Source organism: Thalia democratica, unplaced genomic scaffold (genome assembly GCF_965202585.1).
Source record: "Thalia democratica unplaced genomic scaffold, ktThaDemo2.hap1.1 HAP1_SCAFFOLD_145, whole genome shotgun sequence".
NCBI classification, from domain to species: Eukaryota; Metazoa; Chordata; class Thaliacea; order Salpida; family Salpidae; genus Thalia; species Thalia democratica.
In genome coordinates this window covers 26340-45412 of record NW_028139290.1, presented here as the reverse complement: position 1 = coordinate 45412, position 19073 = coordinate 26340, and the positions used below count along the sequence as shown (strand labels likewise).

General features: G+C 25.1%; 1 protein-coding gene across 1 annotated transcript; it reads right to left on the bottom strand.

The window, feature by feature from the left end:
* Positions 1-142: 142 nt before the first annotated feature.
* On the bottom strand, positions 143-18142 carry LOC145845738 (beta-scruin-like). The gene is made up of 3 exons (XM_082952808.1): positions 18110-18142; positions 16637-17462; positions 143-1074 (listed from the first exon to the last, which is right to left on the bottom strand). Exons 1-3 carry the CDS (start codon positions 18140-18142, stop codon positions 143-145), a joined length of 1791 nt encoding a protein of 596 aa, XP_082808934.1.
* Positions 18143-19073: the final 931 nt, after the last annotated feature.

Below are 19073 nucleotides of genomic sequence, written 5' to 3'. Positions count from 1 at the left end.
GTTATTAATAAAAACATTCAAAACTCGTTATTAAAATTTAAATCATAGTTTGCTATTAAACATAACATAAATAAATTTCAATGAAATTACTAAACATAAAGGTTTGTACGTAGAAAGATATTTATCATAAACAGTAAGATAACTAATTATTAGTTGAGTAACCAAAAGAAGCTAACGGGATAGGTAAACTTGGACCTTTTGACCAAACATCGTTTTCAATGTCATAAAGCTCCACGGAATCACTCATATGTTTTTTGTTAAAATAACCCCCGAAAACTAAAATCTTGTTACCAAGTACACTGCATCCAAAGTACGAGCGTGCTATGTTCATTTCAGCCACACAAGTGAATTGATTCGTCACGCTCGAGTAAACTTCTACTGAACATGTTTCTATATTCATATCACTTATACCACCGATGGCAAAAAAATTTTTGTCGTGAACCACAGCCCTGTGACCGGCTCGTTTTTGAAGAAGCCTGACTTCAGCTGCTGTCCATTTGTTCTCACCTAAATCGTACGTCTCAACCGTGTCCAGTACATTCATGGTCGAAACACCACCGATTGCCCACACTTTATCTTGGAAATATGTTAACGCGAACGCGAGTCTACTTGTATTCATACTACAAACTTCACTCCATTCGTTACTCTCTGCGCTGTAAACTTCACACTTCGCGGAACTTTCCATCTTTTTATGATTTCCTCCAGCCAAAAAAATGCACCCGGCAAATGAGCACATTCCAATACGTTCTCTTCCGTTACGCATTGGTGGAACTGTCAACTTCTGACCAACTGTTATGACCTCATTGTCGGATAATATGCTGTCATTTCTCATACCTCCTAATAAATAAATGTTACCTCCAATAGTAGTAGATTGATGACGGAACCTTGAAGAACTTAGTTTTGAGTGTAAATTGTAAGTGTTTGTTTTGAAATCAAATATGTAAACAGCATTACTGTCTATGTAAGTTTCAGATCCGCTCTGTGATTTTGTTGCTATTCCACCAGTTATTACTATACTGTTTCTATCATCAATACTTTGTATATTAAGTTCATCATCAATGTCTATCTTTTTTTCTGTTTATTTTAAGTTATGTTTTATCATGTAGTTAAATGTCGATCTCAAATAAAAAAATATTAAACTGTGGTTAAATTAATTTCCTTGTTATCATTTGAGTTATAGATTATGAGATATATAAAACGTATACAAAGCTAGAACAGAAAGAATGATGTGATACTTAAACTAATCGTCCTTAAGTTTGTCAATTATTCATTATGATTATTTGTTTTTATCTTAACTCGATATATAAAATGTGTTATACTTCAAAACAAAAAAAAATGTTTTTTTTACTCATTATATTGTTTGAATTATTTTGAAATTCTTCTCACCAAACAACTTGAATATAAACTAAATAAAAGAAACTTAAGTTTAAAATCAACTTGTTTGTTATAGAAGAATTTGAAAGTACTTCATTCAATATAATAAGTATAAAAAGAAAACTTTGTTGATTTTTCAAGAATTACAATAGTTTTAAAATATGGTAATAAAATTTATAAAAAGGTTCCAAAAATAAAACTAAACTATTTAATGTAAACAAACCATTAATTTGGTTTTTCCTGTAGAGTTGGTTATTGCCTACTTTTGTTAACTTTTTCTTTCTTTTATATTCAGAGTGGTCAACTTCAACACTTTTTTTTAAGTTTTTTATACTATTTAGTTTAGCCAGGATTTTTCTATTGTTTTTCTGCAACATTCTGTAGTTATCTTTCAAACTTTCAGTATCCTTTTGAGCGGTTTTCAGCGAAGCTTTAAATGATTTTAGGTCAACCTGAATTTTTTTGTTTTGTTCTTTTATGAAATTGTTCTCCTTCTCAAATTTGATTATCCTTTCTACTATTAACTTAAAAGTTTTATTTTCGCAATCGTTCATTTCATTGAGCTTTTCTTTTACTTCATGTAAAATACTCTTTTTTTAATATTTATCCAGTAAACTTATATTCAGTTTGTCACCAGAACTTTGCAGTTTGTTGTTCTTATTATCAAATTCATTCTCGTTACTGCTATTCAAGTCTATAAATATTGTTAAAGGAAATAGAGAAAATATTAATAATCAAAAGTTATTTTGCTTAAAAAAAATCATTTAATTACAAAATTACAAACTATTATTAATAAAAGCGGCTATTAGACTAATTTTATTAGTAATCAATAACTAGGTGTGATGTACTAAAAAATTCTAAGTAAAAATTAAAAATAAGTATTTTTTAAATATTTTTTCAAATCTAACGAACCTTTATTTACAAAAGATTTTTTACATCTGGAACAATCATCATTACAAGAATAATAAGTTTCATCGCTACAACAACTATCATTACATGAATCATAAACGTTTTCGCCAGAAAGATTATCATTACTAATTTTGCTCAATTTGTTTTCCATACTTGACATTTAAGATTCCGGGTACGTTTTCATTGCGATTTTCAAACTTTCTTATTTCAGCTAATAATGTATTGTTCTCTGATGTGATTAGTTCGTTAATTATTTTCAGGTCTTTAATATCTTTCTGGAAGCATTGTAGAAAAAATTTAACACTTTTAAGGTTGTTTTGATAACTTGTATTAGTTTCTTTTAGACTTGTGTTTTCTTTGTCTAGTTTCTTAATCATATTTAGAAATATTACTCTTTTTTCTCTTTCGTTGTCTAAAATTTATTCGATAAATTCTTTTGTATCATTTGAACAGCAACTATAATTGAGTTCTTTATATACATTTGGATATATAGTCTTTACAACGTTTATATTTTCGGTATTACATATTGGACATCTTTTGTTAATCCTGCGTTGCACTTTCTAAACAAGATTTATGGTAAACATGACCACATTGCGTAACAGAAACATCAGTGTTTACTGAAAATAAATTATCTAAACATATACTGCATTCAAAATCCATTTTTGTATGATTTAAAAAATATTTTCAAAAAATATTCATTCGTTGAAAATAAAGCTTTTCAATATATTTTAAGTCTAAAATACTAGAGGTTAGTTTATTTATTTAAAAATAATGTATTTACTTAACATATTTTCTTATATTGTCTCGGCAGATGTCAACACTACTCTAAATGCACTAATCAAAGATAAAAATAATGTTAAACTATAAATATAACATATATTTTTCTATTAAATCAAGGTTTCCTAATTTTTTTTAAATTCCTCTTTTTATAGATTTCATAAAAAACTATCATTAAAAATGCATAAGTCATTTTTTTGATCTTCATTGTCAACTCCAAATATCTAGTGTAAGTGTGTGAATTTCAAGTTTTGACGTTGTGGCTATCCCTTCTACAGCTTTTGTCTCCCTAAATTTCCTAAATTTTTTCTATAAAATATAGTATATGTTTCAACATTACCTTTAAAAATCGCCCATGACCAGTTTTTTATTGCTTTTGATCATCAACTTCAAAATGTCTAGTTTAAGTCTCAATTTATGACCGCATAGACCCCCTTGTGGCCCCCCTTTATCCCCTATGCTGCTTATGATCTTCTAAATTTCTATAAATGCTTCGAAGGGGGCAATTTGGCCTAGTTTGGTAAAACCTGTTTTAAATTCTTACAATTTGTAATATTTCTAAAAACTGGTTAGTGTTTAAAACAACTATAAATTGTAAGGTTATAGTTTAATGTGTACAAACACACTAAAAACCATAACTAAACTTGAAATTAAGTTAGAACTAAATGATATCTAAAGACATTTAATGCTACTTGTGAAAGCTAGGAATAACTTTTGGTCGTTATGTTTATATATTAAAGAACATATCAAACACTAAAAAATAAAGGATGTAATAATTTAGAACTTACTGTTTATGTTATCAAAATTTTTACACAGAAGTTAAATTTAACAGGAATGTTATATTAACTATAACAATGTTTAATTAAATTAAGAATTATCTGCTTGGAATTTAAACAAAAAAATCAATTATAAATAACAAACATTAGTTAAAAAAAAACCTCACAATGAACAATATAGTAACAAATAAGTTCAGATATGGAATTAATCTGTAAGGTCTTGACTGACTAGAATATCACTGCAATCACACTGTGGCTTTTTTTTATAGCTATATCTTAAAAATGTAAAAATTTTTCAGATCAACTTTTTTTCTGGTTGTCTGGTTTTATAATATTTTATGTTCAACTAACATATTACAGTTAAACTAGTATTCCATAAGACTTCCTCTTCCTGACATTTTCAAAGAGAATCTCACTCTAACCTTACTTTTCCTATTTGCTAGAAGAGAATCACATTTTACTCTTCTTCATTTTTTTCGCTAGGACAATGTAGGAAAATAAGTATTTTTGTATTAATAAACAACGGAACTTCCCCTAGTTCTTAAAAATTACAGCAAAGTCAAAAAAAAAAAAAAAATTGTTGAATTAGTCTAAAAAAAGTGTTTCTAATGATTTTGGAAAATTTTCTCCAGATATCAAAAATTTCTTCTAGGATTTTAAAGTTTCACGTATTCGGGTCTATTTTTAATTCAATGAAAAAAAATATCTTAAAGCTTCTTCAAATGTGTTTATTAATAAAAAATATTATATATGATGACAATATTTATTATCTATACAATACATTTTATGTGTAAAAGAGGAATTTTACTACTTTACATGTAAAAATTGCTTAATATTACAGGATTTTTAGCCTAAATTATCAAACTCTAGGTTTTTCCAGGATTCCAGGTTTTTGTAAATCCTGTTAAAACTAAATAAAAATAAAAAAAATTGTACACAATTATAAGAAAAAAAGTTCAAAAGATTGTATTAAATATCTCACTTAAAAAAAAACTTATAGCGCTCAGTTTTTCAAAAAGTATTTTTTAAAGTATTAATTTGAAAAATTTCAAGTTGCTAAACAAAAAAAAAAAAACAACATTATATTGGAAACAACCCTTTTAACTAAAAATATCACTCAATAGTCATGCCTATGCAAATTCTTATGATATAAGTTCATAAATATTTTCAGCATGTTACTGGTCTTTGCTTCTTATTTACTAATAAATAATGTCTTTTTCTATGATGCTAAAGATTCAAGAGTCTAATATATATTTAACATGACTTCTTATGATTTAAAATTGGTCAACATTTTTTTGACTTATTTGTACTAATATTTTCAATGATCCTGAGAACTATTTGGACTTATATTTTATTAGTTCTATTGTGACTTTGTGAACTAAATTTTGTCAGTTCTATAATAACTTTGTGAACCTAAAATTTTTTATATTCTATTTTTAATTTGTGGATTTAGTTTCTCAGTTCTGTTGTGTCTTTGTGGAATTATATTTTTAAAATCTTGATTGACATTTTGGACTTAAAATATGTTAGTTTAACTTTGACTTAGTGGACTTAAAGCTTGTCAATTCTACAATGAAATTGTTGACTTATATTTTTTCAGTTCTATTTTTGCTGAGTTGAGACTTAAATTTTGTCAGCTTTGTAGTGACTTTGTGTAAATAAAATTTGTCACTTCTATTTTGAATTTATGGACTTAAAATTTATTAGTTCTATTGTAACTATAACTTCTACTTGGACTATACCCTTTGTTATTCATAGTATTATCTCTTTTTGGTATTTTTATCAATATAACTCCTTATTTCCTGATAATATGTTTAACCTCATATGTCTTTGTGGTTATGGTAAAACTTCAAGGGTTGTTTAATAAGTTAAATAATAAATGTAAGTATTGCTTCTTAAATTAAATGAATACTTTAATATGTAAACTTTATCGAAATATACTGTTAAATCAATTCACTATTAATTAAAAATGTCAAACATATAAGAAAATTTGAGATAAAAAAGTGATAAAATTGTCTTAAATTTAAAAGGTTATATAGATAAACAAGTAAGATTTGTTTGGGTAAAATACTGTTCTGGTCTTAACTAATTATTTCTAAAAATCTGGTGATTTTTACCTTGATGATATAATGTAAGATTTTAGTGCTTGTATAATCACACTGATAACCATAAATAAGTTTAAACTTAACTTAGAACTAAATAATATTTATAAGTATTGTATACTGCTTATAAAGACTAGGCATGATTTTTAGTGGTTATATTCTATATGAAGAATATATCAAAAACTAAAAATTAAGGGATATCATACTTTAGAAAATTCTCTATATGTGATAAAAACTTTTACACAATAGATAAGTCTAACAGAAATATAACATAACAATACATAACCAGATTGAAAACTATATACTTTGAAATGAAATCCAAAACTTAATTGTAAATAACAAATTTACAATAAACAATACAATAACAAATAAGTCCAGTTCTAGAACTCCATCTGAAAGGTCTTGAATAGAACATCATTGAAGTCACACTGTGGCTAGTTTATATAACTATTCCTAAGAATTTAAACTTGTTTCAGAACAAATTTCTTTCCGGTTGACTGGTTTTATAATATTTGATGTTCAACTAAATAGAACAGCAGTGAAACTCATATACCATTACAATGCTTTAGTTTTGACGGTCTTAATCAGTTAAATTATTTTAATTAAGAATGTTTAAATAAACATATTCATAAGTATACTCATAACTAGATTTAGAAAAGGATTTTCAAAACTATTTTTTATAATTTCCCACTTTATAGAAATTCACAATATAATTGCCTGCCCTTATTAGTTATTGTCTTTTTTTAGTTAATTGGTATTTACTTTTTGTCTCATACCTTAGTTTTCAAACGTAGCAAAAACCATGAAAATATGTTTAAAAATCGCCTTTTATACAAAGTTTTGAGCTTTTATTGTTAACATATTAGAGATATAGAGTAGCGATTAACCAGTTCCGGAAAACTACGATACGGCCGGTTCTAGATGTTTTTTTAATAGGTTCTGAATCTTATTTTAAAAATAGGATCCGAACGGATCCAGATACTATAGACTTTAGGTTGCTTGTAGGATAAGTAGAATAAAGCTTACCTGTCATTTTAAAAATTATAATTTGAATTAAAAACAACAAAATTAAATAAGACAATTTTTCATTGCTACTAATACCTCGAAAATGACCCGCTAACGAGATACCTTAATGCACATAAAACCAAGACCCTTTTTAGTCCTAAGCTATGCAGATAAGACTTCAAGCTAAGCTGAAATAACACGAAAGTCACACCTACAAAAGTGTTTATCTTTCACACTATTTCAGGAAAAAGCTAGAATGTTCTTAAAACTGAGGTAAGTTCACGAGCAAATATACAAAGCTGTATTGATAAACTAAATGTGAGACAAATAAGTTACAGTATATATTCAAAAATCTACTACTAGAATCTTTAATTGTTACTATATTGATTTTCAGAGATTAAAAAGGTTTATCACAGTTTTATACTTTGTGTGTTTAACACTATACCGAGGGTCGGCAGCAGGGGCGACGCGTGGGGTTGGGCATTTGAGCAGTTACCTACCTAAAAAGATAAAAAAAATTAATGTTTTAGATTTGTTTTAGAAGATGCCTTCATATAAAACTTTTAATTTAGAATATGACCACTTTGCTAAAAAAATTGAACGCTTTTTCTCGAAAGTTGAGTGCATTTCTGTAGAAACGAAAAACAAAAATACAAAATTAAGATATACAAAAATAAATTTTTATGAAAGAATCTTGAATCATATTTGGTACATTTAAACTAACATATCTGAGACACAGACTTCAAATGAAAATTTAAACTACATTATTAAGGACAAAAACGTAAAGTGTAGATTTTATAATTATAAGTAAAATTTGTTCAACAAATTACGGCCACTAAATTCGAAGCGCAGTCTGTTTTTAGTTTTAGTAATTGTTTACTGACCCTTATTTAAAATGATGCAAGCTAGAGAAAAGGTAGCCGAGATAAGAAGTCAAATATTTAAATATATTTAAAATTTCGCTTTACACGAGTTTAACACTTATGTTTAGTTTTTACTAACTTTTGTAATTGTTACGCTGATGTTTATTGTGAATGTGACTTTTATATTACTTTAAATTAGTTGTAAGTGTTATACTTTGGAAGTATTAAAAATAATTAAATGGCAAAAGTATGTTTATTACATTGTTTTAATTAACAGTTATAACTTATTATAATTTTTTAATAATTTAAAAGTTGAATCAATTATTTACTAATACTAGTTGACAATCACTATTATTATTCGGATAGAAATTGAATTTAATTATAAAAAGTTTTGAAGTAGAACTAAATTTAAGTAAAACTAAAATGTTTCTACATAAAAACTGATGACAAAATTAAAATTTGTTTTTTTTTAGTTTAATATTTTTTATAGTATATTTTGTGACCTTACTTTAGATTTCAATTGAAATGTATAAATACTTAAAAAAATTTTTCAGTTTAAATAAATTTAAAGTCTGTTTTACTTTCGTAGTTAAATATTTCCCTATTTAAAACTTGTAACTATTTGTCTTAAAATTTCATAAAGTTAAAATCAAACAAAAAAGTTACATAGTTATTTACATTAAATGTACTGAAAAAAATTTAGACTTTAATCTAAACATACTAGGTATATTAACTTGGGATTTTATTTAGCTTGATTTAGTTTTAGTATTTAGTAATTTATTGTTCTAAGTATCAAAAGTAAAAGTTTTAGACAGTTTTTTGTTGTTAGAGTGTGTAAACAAAACCTAGTTGATATATTAGTCTTAAATTATTATAGTGCTATATAACTTTAGTTGTAAAACTAATAGTCATTGTTTCAATTGTTTTATAGATAAGAAGTTTCAATAAGAAAAATTATACACTATTAGTGTTGCTTTATTTCTTAAAAAATTGCATGGGTTTAAATGTCTGTTTTTTGATTTATTATGTAAAAACCTACCTGCACATGATACACTATTACAAACTAAAGAAAATGAAAAAACTACAGTACTATTAATCAGATAAATATATAAAAACTATTTCATTTAAATTTTTTATAAACATTGTTAACATTTATAGAACAAAAAACATAATAAACTGTTTTAAGTTTAAATATAGTGTTATTCTTTCTAAAATATTTTCTACTTACTTGTTTTGTTTCACAAAGAACAAAGAAAACTTATAAGCTTTAATTGATTAATACTTTTAATTAAAACACTAGACTATCTATGAGCTTAAACAACTTCAAATTAGTTAGTAAATAAGTAGCATCTTGAATGTAAACTACTTAATGAACTTTTTATGGATAATGATCTAATAAAAAACTTATATTATAGCAAGCTATTTGTAAAAAATTTATAAAAAAAAGTTTATTTTTTATTTTTAAACAACAATTAGTTTTTTAATAAACTAAACGAAGTCAAAATAGTACGATTTTCACGGAAAAACAATTTTCTTTTTTTCTTAAAAAATATTTGATATTTTGCTAAAAAAGAAAACTTAAAAGTTCAGCAAAATCATTTTTTATTTGAAATATAATCTAACTTTTAGTCACATAATTGTTTTACTTTTTTTTTTAAACTGTATGAACATTAAGTTTGATAAAAAATACGTTAAATATTACATATACATTTTGAGTACTTCCTCAATAGTAAACAAAAGTTAAGTAGCTAAAATACATTTAACTTTAATCTAGAATAATATTGAAATCATAAAGTTTCAAAAACTAATCTTACGGAACAATATACTAAATAATTTTTGTATACTTTTTTAGTTTTTAGTAGTATTTGTTATTAACCTTCAAGAATAAATTGTTACGGAATTTAAAAGACTTCACTCAAGATTTTAGTACACGCATAAAACACAATATAATCTAAAAAGGTGTTGTAGAAAACTTTCTTTAAACTTTTTTATTATTTTGTGCAGAAGATTTAAAATCATGAATTAGCAATAAAAAAAGTTGTTCAAGATTATTATACTGTGTTATCAAATAACAAAAAGTTTAATAAAAGTTATTTAAAACTGTTGTATGAGAAGCCTTGAACATCTATACAACTCAACTTCAGTTTTTAAAAGCGATTAATTATTAAAACATTACAAAATTTGTTTATTCACAGAAAATACATACATAAAAATTTTACATGCAAAGAACCTGAAAACAGTAACAGCACAGTAATATTAAATATGAATTAGTCCTAGATTTATAGCCAGTTTAATGATTCAGAACGTTTAAGCTTTGAAGTTCAGTAGTTTGTTTTGTTGGTTGAAGTTATTTAGCAATGTGTTAAGTTTTATGATTAGAATACAGTTCACTTCTTCGATGTAAACAAACTTACTATAAACACAAAATTTTAAAACTTATAAAATCTTATCTAACTTTAATGAACTTTCCAAATCGTTTTCTTATCGATTATTTAGAATGGATTTGAGCTTTTTGTTGTTGCTGTTGCAAAATTAAATAAAGCTATATTTGAAAAATAGAATTAGTTGTTTTGTCACTAGAAGTAGTATTTGTCTGTTGTTCTAGCCTTCATCTTTTTATTGTTTAGTTTGAAGTTTTTAATGGTTTTTTAACTTAAATTTTAAGAAACCTTAAAAAAAAATCATTGAATTAAATTTGATGAATTAAAAGATTAGTATATAGTATAAATATTTAATTTAATAGGTGTATATTTCATTTAATTTGAATTTTAAAATCTGCTTTTTGCTTACATAAAAGTTATAAAAAATGTAAAAAAATCATTTTAGTTTATCTATACACCTTTGTTTTTTAAATTTTTACTTAAAGTCGCCAATAAATCAATAATTAAATAAATAATTAAATAAATTTAGGTTTATTTTTTCACACGTTCTTCGTTTAAATTTCTTAATAAAAATATTTATTTTCCAAAGCGTATAACTCGTGGAGTATGCGTTTATTTTTATGTAAATTTTTAAGTAGGGGTAACCAAAACTACGTTAGTGCTTCTGGCTTGAAATTTGAAAATATAATGGTACAAAATGGTAATAAAAATTTACAAGAACTCTGTTATTTTAGTTTTAAGTAAACATTAGTGTGTTTTAAATGATCAATTCAGTACTATTTCACCAAAAAAAAAATTGTTAAAATTTCATTAAAACTCATTAAATCACGACGGTCATGGAATTTTGATAACAAAAACTGGTCTTTATATAAAAAAAGCTGCCCCACTTACGTTAAAGTTGTCAAAAAATCTATTTGATGTCTAAAAATATACGAAGATAATTATTAATATTTTTATTTCAAACACCTTTGTAAACGAAAATTACTAATATTTACCTAGTTAATTATTTTATTTATTATGAAAACTATTAGTAATTATCAGTTATATATATATATTTTTTATTTATCCGGTAAAAGTTTGCCACCTGACAAAATAAGTTTATTAAACAAAAATTTAAAACAGCTAAAATTATATGGTTTTAAATTTAAGCAGCTATAAGTCAAATTTTTACACCAAGTATTGGTCATAGCGATCGACTTCTATATGTCGCATATTTCTTATTAAAAGTTTCAGAGTTTTTTTTTAATGATTTATGGTAATTAAAGGAAAACAGACCGCTTTTACTTTTATGATCTCTACGTAGTAAGCTATTTTTTTATAAAAACAGATTTAAATTTAACTCTTGTAACTTTCTTAAAGTTTTTTTTTTTAATTTTTCATGTAATTGTATGTATCTCACTTGAAAGCGATTCCATTACAAACAGTAAAGACCAGCTGCGTAACAAGCTGTATTTCGATAGCTCGTTGACTTAAACACTCAAACTTTTTAAAGCGTGTTTATCAAGTTATAAAATTGTCAAAAACACATTTAAAGTTTAAACAAACCATAAAACAAAAAATTTAAGCAAGTTTTTAACTTTTTTCGAATACTGTTATAGTTTTTAACGTAGCTAAAAGAAGCAAATAGTTTTTTTTTTTTACTTTAACTTTCCTGCTTATATACAAAGGTTTAAAATTTATACTTTTTCTTTTTTTTTACTAAATTTTTAGTTGGGCCGGTTATCAATTAATAAAACAATCAATATAAATCGAGGAAACAATGTATAAAAAATATATTCTGTTTAAAACTAGATAAAAATGTTGAATTGCAACCTATTTATATTTATACGTTATTGAAAACATCCTGTACGTTAAAAAACATATTTTCAAGATAGATAAACTTTTGCACATTTCGTCTATTTTAAATTTTTGACAAAGATAAGAAAAAAAATCTCAAGACAAATATTTTGATAAAGCTTCATTTGATTAAAAAAACAGTTTTTAGTATTTTGTTAAAACAGAATAAAAACTTATTTCATTGTTATACCTAAGAACTTATTAAATCAGTTTTAAACACTTACGAAAGCTTTTACTTAGACAGGTAAATCAAAAGTTGTTTAGCCCTTTTAATCATTTGAGATTCTTAATTTAGTTGCTGGCTTTTACACTTTACATAGACGAACACAATCACATTACCACCATATGATTGATAAAACGAAAATTATACAAACCTTTTGACTGAATAATTCTGTTCGGATATTAAACTTTAAAAATATGTACATTAAAGTAACTGTTCATCGATTGGATAAAAAAAATCACCGAAAACTTCTCTTAAAGTATTACTTAATATGTCGTTTTTCTTAGGTAAATCATTTTTTTAAACTTTGACTAAATTTTAAAGCTAAGCTACTAATTTAAAGAAGTACCAGGACTTCACAACTAATTATAAAGTGTTTTAAGTTTATTTACTAAAGTTTATTTTTAATGTTTGCGTATTTTTTGAGTAATCCAAAAAGATTTAAAAACAGCTAAAAAATTAGTAAATGCAATCTTTGTGAAATTTGATTTAATTAATTTCTTTGCTTTAAAATTTTACTAAACAAATATCAAAGACTTTAATTGCTTATGACGTTTTATGTGTAAAACAAGACAAAAGCTATTTTGGAAAGGAAGAAATTTTTCTTGACAATTATATTTTTTCAAACCAAAAAAGAAACTATAATCAAAATAGTTGAATAATCCTTCCTCTAAATTCACAATTTGCACATTAAAAAAAAACTTTACGTTGTTAGTTTGTTTTGTAAAAAACTTGTTAAAACTTACCGCTTGATTTTTCTATTTTTTAAAGCTTAAAAGCAAGGTAAAAAGGAATAAAATGAGTCTAGTAGTATTATTAAATGATTTAAAACACTTTAACTTAGTGACATTTGTTAAATTAAAAAAAGATATTTGATATATAGTGAAATATTACGTTTATTAATATTTGCATTAATAAAATTTTATTAAGCATTAATAAAATTAGAACCATAAAAGTGGGACTTGTAATCTTTTAGGTGCAGTATATAAATGTATAATACAAATACTTTATTTAAAAAAAACTAAATAGGGTCAAACTGATTTTTAAAAAAATTTTCAATTTTTTTTACGTTTTATGCAGAGGTATTATCTTTTCAAGTATTTTTCTTTAATAATTAAATTTTTTTTATTATACGTGGTCGTTTTTTTTTGTGCCTACTGACTAAAACAATAAGGTTTTTATCAATTATCGTTGTAGTGCTTATAATAAATTTGAAAATTTAAAAACTACACAATTTTAATCTTTTTCTTGTTTTATTTCAGAATTTTACCGATATTCTTAAGATAGTTTTTTCTTTTAAATTAGTTATAAATAAAAAAACAAAAACTAAATGCTCTTTGACTCGGATCGGGTAGAAGATCATCTTGTTATTATTAATTAGATACTTCTTGCTTTTCGAAGAGAGCTCAACTAAATTTATATATGTTTTTATTTAGTTTTAAAATCTATCAACTGCGAAAAAAAACATAAAATGTATACTAGTTGCAAACTTAATAACAGTTTAAAACCTCAACTGAAATTCTACTACCTTAAATACTACTTATATCTTTAAAAAACAGTTGTTTTGTTTATTTGTTTAAACTAGAATCTCATTTGCTACCGAAAATTAAGCAAAAATAGAACAAATAATACTAAAAAGTTAATATCAAATTCCAATAAAATTTCAATTAAAATTAATAACCAAATGCAAAGAAGTCAACCTAAAAAAACATAAAAAATTCAAACTGAAATGAGTTAAGTTTAAACACTAAATTTTAAATATTTTTAAACAGTCTACTTAAACATTATTGAAAATAATAAGGTGAATCAAGCCTAATTTTATATGTGCAACTAATATATACAAATTAAGTTTAGGTGCACTAATTAATGTTAACTGAAGCAAATTTTTAAAGTTACTTGAAATATATTAATAACAAGTATCACTTTTATTAAGGTTTTCTTGGCTACATGGTCGTCTATAAAACTTATTTGATTGAACTATAGCAATAACAAATAAATTCTGTTTTCTGCAAGTTTAAAGGTAGATAGTTTTTTAAAGGTAAGCTTAAAAACAAAGATGTTCTACATAAATTTATGTTTTACATTAGTTATGTTGTTTTATTTAAGTTATTTATTTAGTTAGTTTGTTATCTTTTTTTCATAACTTTACTCTAAATTAATTTACAATATACCATATATGCAAGTAAAAACTGTGCACATTTAAGTAGTATTGTATTATATGCATTGAAGTGAGTTTTAAGAATATTTGTTTAAAATAAATTAAGTAAAAACGCGATTATCAATGTCATTGTATCCAATCTACGTCACTTAAGTATACAGCTTATACCGGTTAGAGCTTATTAAACACTTTATATACATTCTTAACAATTCAATAACTGTATAAAAGTCCATACTTAATTACTAAAACTATTTTTATTGTGTTTTTAAAAACTTTTTTTGAATACTTATATAGTTTGGTTTAATTTTTAAAGTTTAGTGTTTTGTTGTCAAATTAAACAACTTTTGTGATATATAACTATACCCATGTAATATAAAAATGCATCAAAACTAATACTTAAGTGTATGTTTTAGTTGAAGTTTTAAATTAAATAATTTTAGAATAAACCTGCACTATTACAATAAGTAGTTAATTTAATTTTTTCTATGTAGCTCTCTAACGCCTCCTGATAGCATGACACAAATGTTCAACTTTAAATAATCACAAATTGCACAATTTAAGAAAATTATTTTTACCTCCAATACGAATCTATTAGGACTAATTAATTTATTCAATGTTAATAAGTTATAAGAATTAAAGTAAAAATTAGAACTAATTATCAAAATCAAATCTGATTTGACAACAGGCAAAAAAGATTTGTAAATTTAAATAAGTTAAGATATCATAACTGTTGTTAATTATGACCAGTTTTGAAGATGTATTTCGTTTTTATGTGTATTCTAAACGTATTGTATGTGCATCTTTTAATTTTCAGCTGTGAGATAATATGTTCATTCCATAATATAATCAAATTTTCTAACTTTTTTAGAACTAGTTTTAAGAAATAAAACTTTAGAGCTTATCATAAGTAGGTTTCTATACGCGTAGAGCTGTTTCTTTAAAATTATAGTTACAACCTCCTTTTTGAGACTAGCTTAAAAATCAAATAGCTTAATATATATTTTCATATTAGTTGCGTCCAATCGCTTTTAAAATGTCTAGCTAGTTTTGTTATAGTTCAGTTGTGAATTAAGTTAAAACTGAATGCGTGTAACTTTTTTTTTGAAACAAGCAAGGCTAAAATTTGATAAAAGTGAGTGTTAAAAGTTAATTATATTTAAAGCTTAGGCTATCTTTAGTACTAGAAAAAATAAATGCACATTAATCATACTTCTATAAGGTCTGAATTTTGTTTAAGTATTAACCAACAGTACTTTAAAGAAGTTGATATTGTTTTAAAAAACTTTTTAAGGATTATATGAAATTTTATCTACGTAAATTTATACTCTAGCCACGATAAAAACAGTTTTTATATACTCAAATCGACTTCTGAAAAAATGCCTATCGAAAACAGATGACATCATGAATATGTTCGTTTCACAAGTTAGTTAAAAATTTTACCAAAAAACAATATTTAAGATTTGATATATGTTTACACAAAATGTTTGGTACTTAACTTATTTTTCATACGATTGCTAATATCTAGCGTCCCCCTACAATATAACTTATTTTTTGAATATTTAACAGTTGCTAATTTAAATAAATTGAATTGAATTTTTATCTTAACTATTCCATATTATTTCTAATTAATATTGTTAAAATTGAAACTGACAGTGAAGCGTTTAAAAAATATTTTTTTACTTTATATTTTATAATTATCAAGTATTATATAATTTAAACATTATCTAAGCTTTAATAATTTGAGTTATTTTTCCCAGACAAGTGTGCAGCCTATAAAGCCCTTGCCTGTTTCTACGTCATAGTTTCATTTATCGTCTGGTTGAATTTTGACTCAAAGAGGAATGTTTGGAGTACAACAGGACCAAAAAACTTACTTTCATTAGTTTTATTTTGTGTCCGAATGGAACTTAAACTTGCTTTTGTTGATGTTTACAGCAACAATAACTTATTTGTGTTTCTTTTTTGTTTCTTAATGATTTATGGTTCAAAAAATTTTAGTTACAATTCATTTATTTTAACTTTATTTTAAAGAGTTTTTAAAACTTTTTTGCACAATTTGAATCTTTTACTTTTTGTCTTTATTCAAGTAAATCTTAAAAAAAGTCGAGTATATAATTATCAAATGTTTTTTGTTAATAAAAATTTCTAACATAGCCTTTATAAAGTTAAGTTTTAACGTAAAAGTTTGAAGTAGAAAGATTTTTTTTCATAAACAGTAAGATAACTAATTGTTACTTGAGCAACCAAAAGCAGCTAACGGGAGAGGTAAACTTGAACCTTTTGACCAAACATCGTTTTCAATGTCATAAACCTCCACGGAATCACTTATTTGATTTTCGTTCAAAAAACCCCCGAAGACTAAAATCTTGTTGACAAGTACACTGCATCCAAAGTACGAGCGTGCTATGTTCATTTCAGCCACACAGGTAAATTGATTCGTCACGCTCGAGTAAAGTTCAACTGAACATGTTTCTTTAGACATATCACTTATACCACCGATGACAAAAAACTTTTTGTTGTGAACCACAGCCCTGTGACCGGTTCGTTTTTGAAGGTGCCTGACGTCAGCTGTTGTCCATTTGTTCTCACCTAAATCGTACGTCTCCATCGTGTCCAGTACATTCATGTTCGAATCACCACCGATTGCCCATACTTTATCTCGGAAATATGTCAACGCGAACCCCAGTCTACTTGTGCTCATGCTGCACACTTCGCTCCATTCGCCACTCTCTGCGCTGTAAATTTCACACTTCGCGGAACTTTCAAAATCATTATGATCTCCTCCAGCCAAAAAAATGCACCCGGCAATATAACACATTCCAAAATTATTTCTTTCGTTATGCATTGGTGGAACTGTCAACTTCTGACCAACTGATATGGCCTCATTATCGGATGATATGCTGTTATTTCTAATACCTCCGAATAAATAAATGTTACATCCAACAGTAGCAGATTGATGATTGAACCTTGAAGAACTTAGTTTTGAGTGTAAATTATAAGTGTTTGTTTTAAAATCAAATATGTAAACAGCATTACTGAATATGTAAGGTTTTGATCCGCTCTGTGATGTTGTTGTTAATCCACCAATATTACTATACTGTTTTTATCATCAATACTTTGTATATTATGCACATCATCATTAATTTTTATCTTTTTTTCTGTTTATTTTAAATTATGTTTTATCATGTAAATCAATGTCGATGTCATACAAAAAAATTATATTGTTGTTAAATTATTTCGTTTTCTTGTTATTGTTTTTTTTTTGAGTTAATGCTTTTTAGTAGTTTTATATTCATATAAAACGTATAAAAAATCTAGAACAGTATCAATGGTATGATAACTTCTCAAATCGTCCAAAAGTATGTCATTTATTCTTTATGATTTCTTTGTCTTTATCTTAACTCGATATATAAAAACTGTTATACTACAAAAAGAAAATGAAAAAATTTTTATTTTTACTCATTAGATTGTTTAAAGTATTTTAAAGTTCTTATTCATCAAACAAGTTAAATATAAACTAAAGAAAATAAACTTGAGTTATTTATCAACTTGTTTGCTATTGAAGAATATGAAAGTACTTCAAACAATATAATAAGTATAAAATGAAAAGCTTGTTGATTTTTTAAGAACTACAATAGTTTTAAAATATGTTAATATAATTTATAAAAAGGTTCAAAAGGAAAACTAAACTATTTACTGTAAACAAACCATTAATTTGGTTTTTCCTGTAGAGTTGGTCATTGTCTTCTTTTGTTAACTTTCTCTTTCTTTTATCTCCAAAGTGGTCAACTTCAATAATTTTTTTTAAGTTTTTTATATTTTCCAGTTTAGCTAAGATATTTTAATTGTTTATCTGCAACATTTTGTAGTTTTCTTTCAAACTTTTAGTATCCTTTTGAGCGGTTTTCAGTGAAGCTTTAATTGTTTTTAGGTCAACCTGAATTTTTTTGTTTTGTTCTTTAATGAAATTGTTCTCCTTCTCAAATTTGATTATCCTTTCTACTAGTAACTTAAAATTTTTATTTTGGCAATCGTTCATGTCATTGAGCTTTTCTTTTACCTCGTGTAAAATACTCTTTATTAAATATTTGTCCAGTAATCTTATATTCAGTTAGTCACCAGAACTTTTCAGTTTGTTGTTAGTTTCATCAGAGTCATTCTCGTTACTGCTATTGAAGTCTGTACAAATTGTTAAGACAAATAGAGAAATATATTAATAATCAAAAGTTATTTTGCTTACAAAAAATCATTTAATTACATAATCACAAACTATTATTCATAAAAAGCGGCTATTAGACTAATGTTATTAGTAATCAATAACTATGTGTGATGTACTAAAAAAATGCAAATTAAAAATTAAAACTAAGTATTTTTTATATATATATTCAAATCTAACGAACCTTTATTTACAAAAATTTCTTTACATCTGGAACAGTCATCATTACAAGAGTTATAAGTTTCATAACTAAAACAACTATCACTACATAGATCATAAAAGTTTTCGCCAGTAATATTATCATTACGATAATCTTGCTCAATTTGTTTTGCATACTTGACATTTAACATTTCGGGTACGTTTTCTTTGCCATTTTCAAACTTTCTTATTTCACTTAGCAAGGTATTGTTATCTGATGTTATTAGTTCGCTTTTTATTCTTAAGTCTTTAATATCT